Raw genomic sequence first — 13,910 nt, forward strand, 5'->3', positions numbered from 1 at the left:
TTCTCCCTTTAATGGAGGGGATCATGTTCACCCTTTTTTTGTTTCCTTTGCTATTCTTCTGATTCTTCCCCTGGTAAATCTGTTCTCTCCCTTTTTTTGCCTAACTTAGAGGACTGGGAAAACACTCTGATCAGTGCTAATGTAGCTGATCTCACTGACATTACTGGTGGTAATAGCTAAGGGCAGAAGTCAGTTGTGTGTTCTGCCTTTATAAACACAGGACCTACTTTAATCACCAAAAGACCAAATAGCCACAGCTGGCTTTTTTATCCCTTTCTCCTCCACAGCTTCAGCAATGCAGGTTTCTTGAGGAGCAGGCATTGCTCGTGCTAAAGTGGATAAAGTCAAAATTCATTGCACCAGTGAATTCTGTCTTGGGTCCACAGTGTGAGTTGCTGGGGCCTCAGCTGTTACTGCCAGCCAGTCAAATGCTACATGCTGCCATCATGGATGGTGGCTTCAACTGCTCCCTGAGGGACATAGGACATATGGTATGAAGTCTTAAGGTCTTCTGCAAGATGTTTTGTGTCTGAGATCCTGACAAAGGCTGGAGAAGGTTATTGGCAACACAGATCCAGACTGGACCCTGTGGTTGGAGTAGCTGTGAACAGGATGTTGTCCAACATGGTGCACTGTCTGTGGAATACCTAAGCACCATGGTTGGTCACAGATCTGCTCTTCTCCATACTCGCTTGCTCTCCTTTTACTTTTGCTCGGTCGCTTTATATATTCCTTTATTATTTTTTTTGTTCATTTCTTTCTTTTTCTCTCCTACTTTTGTCTCCTTCAAGTCTCCCAGCTCTGAGCAGCTCCATACACCAACTCCTCCGCCTTTGCCTTTCGCACGCCGCGCCTTATCTCCAGAGGTGCAGGCGGTCACATCTGAGTGGATTGCTCTGACGGTGGGAGTATCTCCTAGCCCCACTCCTGCCATAACTCCTCCATTGCCTCCTCCGCCCGAAGCCTCTCTCTCTCACACTGGCTATCTCTCGCCTTCTGCTGCAGCCAGCCCTTCCCCCACAGTCAGCCTCCACCATTCTCACCTCTCTGGCTCCTCAACTCCCAGGTCCATTAAATCCCCATTGCCCTCTTACTCATCCAGACCTCAGTCCTCCACCCACAGTTTCTATGAGGCCACTCCACAAAGTGAAGAAAAGTTTGTTGGTTCCCCTTCTGCCAGCATGAGCTACTCTAATTCCTCTTGCTGGGCAGCGGAGAGCCCTGAAAGCATCCTCACAGAGCAGCGTGACACTACTGGCAGCCAACCCTGGCTCCAAAAGACTGGAGAGGGCAGCAGCAACCCTGAGCAGGGTGCTCACACTGTTCCCAAGATCTCTGTTGAGCGCTGCCTGAAACCATCCCAACTAGACATGCGTGTGAGCCCAGAAAAGAGACCTGTGGGTTCGTCTGAGGACAACCAGTTGTGTCAGGAGCTAATGGCTATTGTGCAGGGAGGTAAAACAGAGAAAAGAGGCATGAGGAAAGGTGATCTGGGAAAGTTTCAAAGCGGGGAAAAGAAGGTACTTCTCCTGCATGTGTGTGTGCTGCTCTGAATCGCTGATTTTAACTGGTGTGTTAAGGTTTGTGCTGCTCTGCTGGCCAGGCACAGCCAGGGGTTGCCACACGTAATTTTGATGATCTTAAGAACTTCTTCCAGGGGTCACCAGTGGTGTTCACTGGATAGTAGATCAAAAAGTTTTAGAAGAGTGTTCAGGAGCAGTGTAGTGAAAATTATTTTAGAATAGGTAATAACAAAGGACTGACTCAATTGGTCACGTCTAATGAGGTGATTGTCCCAGATAGTGACTATTACCAAATGTGTCAGATGAAAGTACCACATAGGCCTCATGCCCATATACCTCACTGTATGGAATACAAGCAATTCTTTGCTATTCAGAGATTTTTCCAGTGTGTAATGGATCATCTTTGGTTATAGGATTTATTTGTTCCTTCTAACGCCAAGGACTGAAAAGCCTTGTAAATGTCAACCTGGCTCCTAGCATCACAAAAGCTGTCCGCTCTTGATCCCGGAGCCTGTGATTTAGTGAACCTCACTCTGACATGTGCGTGACTCAGGGAGGCTTGATTGTTGTCTGTGCATTGAGTGGAATTTATCACTTTTGCATCTCCAAAATGATGTGAAAGGGTCTAGCCATAAATAAGAATTAAAACTAGTGATACTTTTCCCTGAGAGTTCTTAGTTACATGTAGCTGTATGTTACAATGAGAGGGAAGATGGGGAACCCTGCAGTAGCTTCTACAATAGATCTCCTAACCTCAGTCTTGGTGTAGATCTGCCTTAGTTTGCAGCTCTCCGTTGACTTGGGGTCCATTGTGGGCAACACACAGTCCAAATACATGACAGCATCCTCCGTGCTGTGTTGTGTAAGAGTGGAAGTTTGGAGAGCTCAAAATCCTAGCATTATAAATACCGTCTTGGATGCACTGCGATAAGCCGCCATGATATGCACCATCTAGCAAACATTAAATAATGAAGAACTAAGGTTTCTAAGATGACACATTTCACACTGGGAAATCTTATGAAGAATTGTTTGATTTCTGCTTGAGTCATAACCAGAGGTGCATTGAAAGCTGTATAAAGACTGCGCTATTTACCATCTGGACATACTTTTAGTAGTATTTTTTACAGGCATAAGCTGCATGTTTAAAACAGAATGAGGTGGTCAGCTCAGATGAACTAACTGGAAACTGCACTTGCCCTTGCATGAAGTTATGTTTGCTGTGTGTGCATCAGATTTACTGGATAGTAGATGCTCTTACCACTAGCAGTGATAGTGATAAGAGACTATGTGCCAAGCTGACCAACTTTTCTTTTCTTCAAAAGACTGCAGACTCAAAAGCATTCTCTTCATCTGCTCCTCTCCCTTCCTCTGCCCTCTCTTCCTCTACTGTCACAACACAGCCACCTCCCAGACTTACATGCAGAGTCAATAAGCCACAGGTAATCATCTTTGCTGATTACTCTTCCATTACTTAGAGCTGTTTCCATGCCATTGTTTTGTCATATGCTTGTTTACCCATTCATTCACAGGTGAGATATTTCTCCTGTCATTTAATTCAGAATTTTTTTTTTTAAATCATTTCAAATGACTTCCAGGCTGTGCAGAAGGGCAGGTATGGCCAAACTCTTCAGCTGGGTCTAATCCACGTAGCTCTGGGTTTCTGCCAGTTTGTACCAGCTGAGGATCTGATTTTCTGTTCCTCCAAGGAGTTAACCCAGGGCTTATGTAGTTCTGACCTTGAGTTCCTACAGCTTGATTGCATTATAAGGCAATATTGGTGGCCTTGTTAGCAGGAATGATGTAGTGTGAGATACTTTGGTTCAGGTTTTGTTTAACCACATCAGGTCAGAATTCATTTTGAGCATTTTGGACCTGGGGGTATGGCATACACAACTTGGTATACATAATGTCAGGCACCTGTTCCAGCCTTCTCAGGTAGGATCCAGAGGTTCTCAGCTCTATTGCTGACAGCTACAAACGTCTTTAAGGAGGGGTGCAGTTGGGTGTGTGCAGCATAACCAACTCAGCATCAGCAACGTGTGGCTGGGATGTCCAGTGTGTGGGAACGAGCAGTGCTGGCAGCTGCTAGTGGCTCATCAGTCCTTCCAGGCAGCTTCCACAAGATGGCAATATTTGAAACGGAAAGCTCAGCAGAAACTGGGCTGAGTTTGTAGTGATGGGTACTGGGGAAGCAATTTTTGGTTTGATCAGTGAACCAGGCAGGCTGCTCATGCAGGATGACTGTGAGAAGTAGTTGCCAATGTTACTTACTTTCTTTATCCGTTTATGAGACCGAGATACAGCTTGAACCCTGAAATTTTCCTGTTACTTTTACGCACTCATTTCCCTCCAATTGTGAGCTTGCACAACTTTTTACTGAACAGCCACCTCCTGCTTCCCTTTTAGTTTCAATATCTGAGTCCAACAGGATACATATTCTGCTTCATGTTAAAACTACATAGAAGTTTTCTGTGTTGGCCTTTCTCCTGACTTCTGAAGTGGCTGGTCCTGCTGGTGCTTGTGCTGGGATGTATGTGATTTAAAGGAGCAGGAGCAAAGAGCTACTTTTGGGGAAAGACATTTCTCCTGAGTGCTGACTAGCATCTAGTTCTATTTTGGGTGTTGCACCTGGTTGTAATAGCACCCTTTGGCCTTTCTTTAGAGTCAAAGTCAAGCCAAAATTTATATTTTATATGCCTTGACAATCAGAGCATTGTCAGTGTCAAGTTAAAATTGTGTCTGACATTACCAGTAGTCTTGATCTCCTTTCCATCTCTGGGCCTACAGTTGTTTAGGGAGCCGGAGCAGTATTTATATGTACAAATGACCACTAATTACCTGTGTGACCCATACACAGGCTGATGGCTTCAGCAGAACTGTGGGTAATACCTTGGAGGCCTTTGCAAAAATCTGTATCTTTTCATTGGTTTAAATGAGAAAATCACTTGGTAGACTTGAAAATGAGACATTACATTTGGTTTTTGTTTCCATTGCTGTCCACCCCTGTCTGAGGTATTTTACCATTTTGAATTTTAGTTTTCTAATTTTCTTTCTCATTATAGAGAACCTTCCCAGTTATGAAAGTCTGACCCAGGTTTTTTTTTTTTTGCAGGTTTAAGACTATTTTGGTACAGGGCTGGTAGAAGGACTCTGTTCTTGTCTGTTCCATTTATTAGTAGTATAAATTGCAATGGCTTTTACCTATTCTGAAGTCGTTGCATTTTATTTTTACTGTCCATACTAAAAAGAAAAAAGAACTACCCCACAGCATGTGAAAGATATGTCAAGTATAACTTACAGATAATTTGTTTGAATATTCCAGTAAAACATACTTTTATAACATAAATATTAAGCAGTAATGCAATCTATCAGGGAATTTCTAGTTTAACTCCTGTTTTACTCTCAGGTCCTGTTAGCACAGTGTGACAGTCAGTAGTGGTGCTAGCAAGTGTGTAAGCAGCAGGAATGGCTGGATGAGGGTCCCTGTATCACCTGACAGTGTGAGGGGTGTCAGGGGGCTGTCTGCTCTTTTGCACTTGTACAAAACCACTGAAGCAGAGTGGTGAGTAATTTCATCCACCTGTGGTAGAGAGGGAGAGCATATGAGGATGCTGCTCAGACCCCATCTTCCCCAGCACAGACCAGCTATGCTTCCTTAGCATGTCAATTAGTTAGCACCATCTCCAGGAAAGCTTTTATATCCCCCAGTGGTTTTCTGTTGCTGCAGAGGTTCAGCAGGGTGATGTTTCTACCCAGCACGTTTACTGTCCAAGCCAGCACTGCACAGCCTGCAGTAGGCATTGGTGCCTGCTCCCTGTGGGAGATGCATCTTACTGCTTCAGCTTCGGACCCAGAGGCCGGGGGGAGTCTTTCTTTTGACAGCCTTTAGGCTGCTCTGCACTGCAGCTTTTTTAGTGTCCTTTCTGAGAGCTCTTTGTCCAGCTTTTCCCTCATGTTCACCAGAGCTGGGGCTTTGATGTGTGCAGAGGTTTTTCCTTTTTCTTTCAGCTGGGCTGGAGACTCCTCCCTGCTCATGATTCTCCATTCCCGTGTGGGAGCATCGCTGCTGATGTGTGCCCTTTTCGGAGGGGATACCAATTTGTCTGTATGTCTGTCTTGTCTGTCTGTTAGTCTGTTCTGCTTAGCTTTCTCTTTGCTTATGTAGTCCTTTAATTCCTACCAGAAAGGGATGGAAGAATACAGGTAAACAAGAGCTGCAATGGGTAGACACAGTGATGACACTCGACTTCATTAGGAGCAGGGAGAATACTACCGAGTTAGCCCCAACATCTTTCTTCCTAATGGTTAAAACCTGTCTCGGGGCTTTTCTAGGCTCTTAATGTAGAACATTTTTCTGGTATTCTTACATATCTGTGATATTCTTCAGATCCATCCTCAAACTCCATATAAGGTGGAAGCAGTGGCCAGCTGTGCTTCAGGACTGATTGTACCACATAGTTGTATAGTCTGTACACCAGGAGACATAGACACTTAAGCACCTGCTTAAGTTTATTCACTTAGTTTTACAAAGCACATAGTGTGACTGAGGGGTAGGAATTGAGTTGTCCTCAGGGGTTGTGAATACTTGATCACTTTTAGGGCCCTCAGTTTACCTCCAGCAGCAGCAGCAGGGCTGGCTTATTATTTTGGGGGAACCTCTTGGTTTTTTTTACTTTGGAGCTGTGCCCCATGCTTGCTGATTTCTTGGTCACTTCTGGCACATAGAGTCATCACCGTAGGCAGTACATGGTCTTTCTGAACCTGTGTTTGAAGAGTATTCAGAGGTAGTATCAGGTTTTTTCAGCTTTCAGATAACAAACTTACTTTATAGTTATTAATACTTTTTTGAGGAAAAGCTGGTCAGGGAGGTCACAAGTAATCAGTGGGAAAGGGACCATACAATCTTAGGAGCTCATGGAGCAATTCCAGCAGTCAATTTATTAGTATGGAGTAGAGAAGCACTTTCTTGAATTAAAAAAATATCACAACTGCCTCTCAGCTCAGCCTGGAAATTGGTTTTCCCAACTACTTCATCACCTGAGTTAGCTCTGATCTCATCTGATTTGATCCACTGTATCCAGTTGATTTGCACAATATTAATTTTAAATTTCTAATTATTCGATTTCCCTTTCAGGACTGATGATAGACAGGCAGGACTTCCAGAAATCCTGTGACAATTTCAGGCTCCACAGTAAATGCTTTGAATGCAGATTCCACTGCAATTAGCTCATCCAACTGACATTCAATTTTCTCTCTATAGGAATACGTATGGTACCAGAGCATTGTTTCTTAGGGCAGTGATCCCAGATTCCTGCACCAGGCAGTGCAGCTGATTATGCAGGAGTTACTATTGGGTTGGGTTGGCCTAGAGTGGGTCACAGTCCTCAAGAAAAGTGACAGTTTGTTTTAACACAATGATGGGCACAGCTCCAGAGGTCCAAGATATGGTTCAGAGGAGCTTTGAGAACGGGAATTGGACAGGCATGAGCTCATCACCCTGCACTTCTCCAAACTCTTTGACCATACTTAGGCTGAAGGTGTCACAAACCTCTTGATGCTCTGCTTCTGCTCTGTCTCAGGATGCTGTGAGAAAGCAAACCTTTTACTGAAGGACATTGTTGAATTGAATAAAGAGGAGGAGGGAAAGTGTAAAAATTGAGGCTTTTAGAATTTGGGTTGAAAATTGTGTTGAATGATCACAGAGGATGGCAGTGCTCTGCATCTTATCAATCCGCTTTGCCAAGTAGTCCTGCAGGTAGTACAAGTAACCCTACACTAGTTCAGACATCCCATTTACTCACAGCATGCCCCTTACTTTCGGTAGGTGTTTGAATATGCAAAAAGCATGCAAAACTGGGCTCTGGATACCTGTGCAACTTTCTCAGTGACCTTTCGCTTCGCCATAAAACCTCCAACCCCAAACACCTTGATTCTCCCTGCTGTGGCCTAGGACATGGGAGTCCTTGTGAAAAGTTGTGACTGGGGAGAGAGGTTGGGCAGAGTCCAGAAGCTTCACAGGTGGTGGTGTTTGAAGCTGGAGTTTCCATTCAGGGCGTCCTCTGACCCGAAGCTCTGCCTCGCCATGCGGATTAACAGAGCAGCTCAGATCCTCGCTTGATACAAACTAGAGTAATTTTTGATGGGGCTCCATGGCATTGTGCCTTCTGAGGACCTGAGCTGGTCTTTTTTAAGAAGCAAATGAGTTACTCTTCTCTCCTGTGTCAAAGTCATTGAGGACTTTTCTAAAAACAGCAGCAGATTGCTTCCAGCATGCTTTTGGCTTTTCAAGTTTGATGCTCTCAAGTATGTGCTTCTGTCCTTGTGGGTTTTTCACCCTCCATAGGAACGCAGTATGACACTATGTACCATTTCTGGTTGTAGCAGTGTCCATAACTTCCCACTCCAATTCCCTGCTCTGAGCTTCTGTTTCGCTGTCACCTTTCTCTTTGCAGCATTCTGTGTGCTGCAGTGCAGTTGCATTACTGTAGCCTCAATGTCTCTCGTGTAAATAAAAGACATTGTTGTCCAAGAAGTGTGGTGTTGGGTTGGGGAGGGGAAGAGTTGTTTGTTTTCTTTTGTCTGCTCTCCATTTACATTTTTTTAATTCTGACCAATATAACATCTGCTAAAATGTCTTCCTTATCATTTGCTTGGTGATCACACAGCCTTCCCACCATTCATTGAGAGCTGGACCAGATCTCACAGAGTCTGAAAAGAGCTATGTGGTAAGGCCACTGTTTAAATCAGATGTGTAGTCTTAGACTCTCCTCACCCAGACAGTAACACCTCAGTAGAGATAAAATGCCAGCACTGTTTTTAGCTGCAAAGTAGGTACATATTTATCTATTTGCATATATTGTTTTCTTTGCAACAGAAAAAGGGAACTTATCAATTAGAAAAACTGTCAATGAGAAGTTGGGCTAATTGTGCTGCCAGTCCCTGGGTATAAGTTAAATGAAGCAAAATGCATGAATGGAGCGGCCGGCCTTGCATTCTTGAACTGACTTCATAGCATTTGTATTGGTGCCACTGCATAACTAATTGCAACCTCATATGCTGCTTTTAAAAATATATGTATATGTATTTGTTACAAATCTTCAAACTAAATACCAAATTCTTCTGTATCTTGCCTGTTTTTCCATGCTTACACCTGGATCCCTTCTGCACTCCACTACCTGGATAATTACCTGGATCTACAACTCCTTTTTTTTTTTTTTCTTTTACTGGACTTATGTACCACATCTGGAATGTCCCATCTCTTCTTGTCTATATTTTCCCCTCCCTCCCCTGTGTTGACTGTCCTTTGGGTGTTCTTGGATGTCAATGCTGCCTACCACACAGGAAGCAGTTTGCAATGAGATCATAAACATTGCAGAAAAGTCTGTTCATTACTGCAGTACTATTGCTGAGCCTCTTGACTCTCGCCACAAGGTGACCTCTAATGACCATAAACCATCTCTCATCATTTCTCAGCAACCTCAAGCACAGCAGCAAGGAACCAGCCCTGACAGAAGTCAAACACCAAGAGACATGTAAGTCCTTTTGGCTCCCATCTCTTCCAAGGGCCTTATCTCTGACTGGTGGTGAAGATGGGGAGGTGTGAAAGCTTCAGCATTTCAGGAGTTACATTAGAATTATGGGAAAGTGTCAGCTTTTCTTTATAGACAAAAATAGCCATGTATCATCATAATGAGTAGTTTGAATCTGGGACCTTGTGTCTGTATAGCACCTGAAACAGTGACCTCATGATCCAGGACCAGGTCTCCTTTTGGACACCTGACTCATGCTGGTCATGGAGACTATCTCAATGTCTTTGTATTTTGAAGCTGGAGACAAATTAATGTCCACTGGCTACATCATGCTCGTATAGCGTGGGTCAGCGTGTTCACCCCTGTACTTGGCTTCTCCCAGTACAGTGAGCAGTCCCAACGCTGATGCCACTTGGTGTTTTGTTGGCCACTTCTACAGATAAATTGGTGCTAGATGATTTGAAAGACCAAGCCTGAGATTTTCAAAGCTGTCTGGTGGGTTTAAACCTGGAGCAGCCATTAAGCTAATGCAGATTTTTGCTGGTGGTTTTGAGAATAGTAGCCTGCACTGTGTGCTGGGGTCTGAAGTTCCTGGGCAGTATGCTTTGCTTTCCCCTGCTCCTTTAAGCAGACTGGAAAGTCTCACATCAGCTATTTTCACTCCCCGCAGACAGGGAATCCAAGCCTTCCCAAATCTGCCCAAAGATTGTTCCCACTCCATAAAGTTCCTTTCTAGTAAATACAGAGTGCCTCTGGTGCAAGTGGTATCCCAGGGCAGGATTCAACCTTGGATTTTGTATGCACTGTACCTCCTCGGCCATGATTTATCCAGCAACCTTAGCACAGTAGAATAAGTAGTATCCTTTTCTAAAGTTGGTCACTCTGCTATTTGTTCGTTCATGGCCCTATCTATGTGCCTGGGCAAGGGAACAGATGTCTCATTTAGCCCAGGAATGAGTGTATCCAGGTTTTGCCTTGTATTCAGTAGGGTATCTGCACTCATACGCTCTCAAGGTGCTACATGTTAGGAAGACCCCAGTTATTACAGTCTATGGAGACAACTACGTGGCAAAAAGGAAACAGAAGCTCTCTGCATATCCCATAGAATGGAGGCCTGACACTTTTTACTGCCATGGCTTTGTGACAACAGCCAATTTAATGCAGTTGGCTTCCTGTGCTTTCCATTTTTCTCAAATGGAAAACACAGGTATAGACTGCATTGAATAAAATATAATAGGAATTAGGGGAAGGGAGATGTCTCCTTCTGAAGGGATGTGAGGGAAATCCAATGGCTAACATGCAGTATCTTTCTGGATTTAGAGTTAGCTACCAAGCCCTCTACAGCTACACTCCTCAGAATGATGATGAGCTGGAACTGAGGGATGGTGACATTGTCGATGTCATGGAGAAATGTGATGACGGCTGGTTTGTGGGTGAGTGTGACGCTGTCAGAGACCTTTTTGAGATGCAGATGAGCAGTTTTGCAGAGCATCTGGAAATTGCTTTCATTTGTGGGGTCAAAGCAGTGAAAAAAGTCAACTTGACTTTTTTCACAATTTCTCATATTTTCCCACAAAAAACGTTAAAATTAGGGTGCAGGGAGGTGGAGCTTTGTTTTCCTTGCTAGGTCTCTAGTTTTGTCTCTTACCTCTTCTTAATTTCTCCATTCCCCTCTTCCTCCTGATCCTTCTTGCTCGCACAGATGGCAGAGCAACAGAGGGGAACCAAGGAAAACTGGATTTCTGTACCTTTTCCAAAGCCAAGGTAGCTGTGGCAAGTTACCAGAAGTGGCAAGTAGGGGACAAAGGAAATACATGGATGGGAGTTGTTGTCCCTGAAAATCCAGCCTCAACTGTAGCTGTATGTTAAGCAAAATCTAGCCCTTTACCTGCAAAGAATGCAAGTCTGGACAATGTTCTTCATCTCACCACTGCAAATCTAGGCTTGTTATCTCCTCTTAAGGGAGATTAGCTCATTTACACTGATAGGAGTTTGGCTCCTGTCCTATGGGCCCAGGAGCTTTCACCAGCTAAGTGTTACAAGGGAAGATGAAGATGATTAGTAGCAGAACTAGTTGTGAGCTTGTCTTTACTGAAAGGCTCTTTGACCAGGATTCCTATTTAATTTTAGAAAGAAATGCCTGCAGGCAGGAGAGGCTGCCACCTCTACCTTACCTCTAAGCCTCCCTTGCATGGCTCCATCTTACTCTGGCTTCCTTGTGTTTTATTTTGTGACAGGTACATCCAGGAGAACAAGGCAATTTGGCACCTTCCCAGGCAACTATGTGAAGCTTCTGTACCTGTAAAATAACAGTGATCCCACCATGACAGTGATGGGTTTTCCAGATGGCATTTTTAAACAGTGAAGAAACAGACAATTTATGAATGTAATAGAGAAGAGACAAGACGTGTTAGGAGGATGTGGTTATGTGGTGCAGTATTGAGTTGAATGTGTAACCCTGCTTCAGTGGATTCAGGGTGTGATTTGTTTGCTGAAGAAGAGACAGTTTCTAGTTTACAGTGCTGCCTTTGTGTATTCCTCTTCCCTCCCCAGCAAGAGTTCTGATGATAATCTTAATTTGTATGGAGTAATTACCTCTGAGAAGGCTTCAGGGAAGCACATGGTATAAGTTTTGTTTGTGTGTTGAGATAGGATAATGCTTTGGGACAGTATGCACCCTTGCAGCTGCTCCCTTTCACTGGCAAGGTTCAGGGAGGCCAGGCTTTCTGCCCAGTTTCTGCCCCCCCGAAGACTCACTTTGCTCTGCCTTCCACTTCGATAGAAAACCCTTCCTTCATGACGTGCACCTTAAGACCCAGCAGAGGCAGAGGACAACTGATACGGTCAAACTGCAGAGCTCTGTGTGGAAAAGGAGTTTGGGACTTGTGGTTTAATCTGTTTAATCTGTGCAGCCAAACCATAATGCAAACGTGAAAATCCCAAACTCTTTAATAACGTATGACCTTATCTCTGCAGGGTTTTTTTCTTTTGTGCAGGGTGTGTGTGTGTGAGTGTATTGTGTGCATCAAATCGAACCGAGTCCTGGTTTTTAAAGAGAAATCAGCGTGGCTTTGACATTTATCTGCACAAAGAACAGAACCAATAAACAGAACATCCGTGGAAGCGAATCCTGTTTGAGTGCTGTGGCCATTCACTTTCTCTGTTCCTCCTGCCCTGTTGTTGGTCCTAAAGGATCACACACTTTTTGAAGCATATTCTTCAGGATGAAAATTTTGCTTCTTTCCCAGCATTGAATCTTAGAGGCTCTGATATATCTGAGCAACATATCACCCGAGGGTGCCTTTTTTTTTTTCCTTTTTGGTTACAGTGTCAACGACAGCTCTCAAATACATGCATTTTGGCTGCATTTTGTCATACAAAATTCTAATCAATTTAGAAAGCTGTTCCCAGCAGTTACTACCAGTTACATAGATGCATATTTCCTTGAGGGGGGAAAAAACCCCCATGGCTTGGCTGTATGCTTGCCTCTAAATCCACTCTTTTGATAAACATTTTGTTATTAAGAAGCATAAACAAAACCGATTCTATCAGACTCTGCTTCCTACAGTTACCATACAAATAGCAAAGGGTTAAATTGCTATTTTGTCATAAGCCGTATTTAATAATATAAAATGCCTATTTTTATGCTGATGCTTTTATACAGATTTATTAAGAGTAACTACAACTAACTGTTAGCACGACTTGCAATGTTTTGATAAACTAGCCATGCTCCTGGGTTTGAAATCAAGTAGGCTTGTCTTCTGCCTAGTTCAGTGGAAGACTCATTGTCTCAGAAGTTTGACTGTAAATATGTATATTTAACTTTGTACAGACAATGTACTTACCTTGTATAGAAAAAATAACTTAAACACATTGAGAGAAGGGAGGGGGAAAAAAAGGCAGTTGTGAAAGGTTGGGATTTTTTTTCCACTTTTATTTAAATGATGGAATTCCATGTATGTTCACATAAAGAGTTTTAGCACAAAATATCCATTACGAAAGGTTTTCAGATATGACACAAAGCACCACTGTTTCTTTTCTGCAGGAGATATCTTTAATCCTGTATCTTATTTATGGGTTTGTTTTTCTGCTTTGGGTTTGCCCTCCAGTTATTTGCAGCAATATTTAGGTCTGTTGCTAAGATTGAATAACACCAAATTAATCTATCCAGCAAAGTGACATGATGATACTGACTGTATATAACATACTCACTTAAAGGTTTATTTTTTGTTCTTGCTCTTGCCATTTTAAGTTACACACACACACATGCACACACACGCATACAAACTGCAACTTATTTTTGTGTTGATTTTTTGTTCCTTATTGCAGTGGATTACTATTCGACAATTAATAAACGGAATTACTGAATTACTATTGTGTTCCTTGTACAAATTATTAAATAAAAGTCTATTCCCACTGTTTCTGTAGCAGTGCACTTCTGTATGAGTGCCCCTCTGTGGCTATCTTTAGCTGTGTCCATATACACAGCAGGTGTCTGCCATGAGCCTCTTGAGTGTCCTGCACCTGAGGATCCTGCTTGTGATTTGTGACCAGTTCTCCCTCCTGAGCTGTAGACAGGCCATGACTTTTTCCTCAAAGAAACCAAGGTGTAAAAGCAGAGAAAAAGCTGGTTTTCACCCAGATCTCACTGTAACGTGGGGTCAGGGTGCAGCTGCTGTGGTATGCATGCAGACCTGGGAGCTCAGGAGCATACCCAAGGTGACTGGTTTACAGAAGCTCTTTGTGACTCTCTTAAGATGAGAAGACCACACAGGTTAAGTTGGGCAAGAAACCTCAAATGCCAGCCTCTGTGGGAAGGGGTGTTGATGGTGTTAGGCTTATATAGGCATTTTTAACC

At 43.4% G+C, this 13,910-nt stretch overlaps 1 protein-coding gene across 50 annotated transcripts in view; it reads left to right on the forward strand.

Moving 5' to 3' along the window:
* Positions 1-13,423, forward strand: part of SORBS1 (sorbin and SH3 domain containing 1) — a 215,667-nt gene extending 202,244 nt beyond the window's left edge. For 25 of the 50 annotated variants that reach the window (XM_030488187.1, XM_030488185.1, XM_030488200.1 and 22 more), the window contains 6 exons: positions 792-1,520; positions 2,846-2,962; positions 8,189-8,248; positions 8,865-9,055; positions 10,373-10,485; positions 11,290-13,423. In XM_030488187.1, the coding sequence (XP_030344047.1) occupies positions 792-1,520; positions 2,846-2,962; positions 8,189-8,248; positions 8,865-9,055; positions 10,373-10,485; positions 11,290-11,357 (1,278 nt within the window). In that variant the 3' untranslated portion in view covers positions 11,358-13,423. The remainder of the gene's footprint in view (positions 1-791; positions 1,521-2,845; positions 2,963-8,188; positions 8,249-8,864; positions 9,056-10,372; positions 10,486-11,289) is intronic. The other 25 variants (XM_030488218.1, XM_030488221.1, XM_030488232.1 and 22 more) reach the window with 10 other exon arrangements.
* Positions 13,424-13,910: the final 487 nt, after the last annotated feature.

The sequence above is a fragment of the Strigops habroptila genome, chromosome 5, assembly GCF_004027225.2.
Source record: "Strigops habroptila isolate Jane chromosome 5, bStrHab1.2.pri, whole genome shotgun sequence".
In the NCBI taxonomy this organism is placed as follows: Eukaryota; Metazoa; Chordata; class Aves; order Psittaciformes; family Psittacidae; genus Strigops; species Strigops habroptila.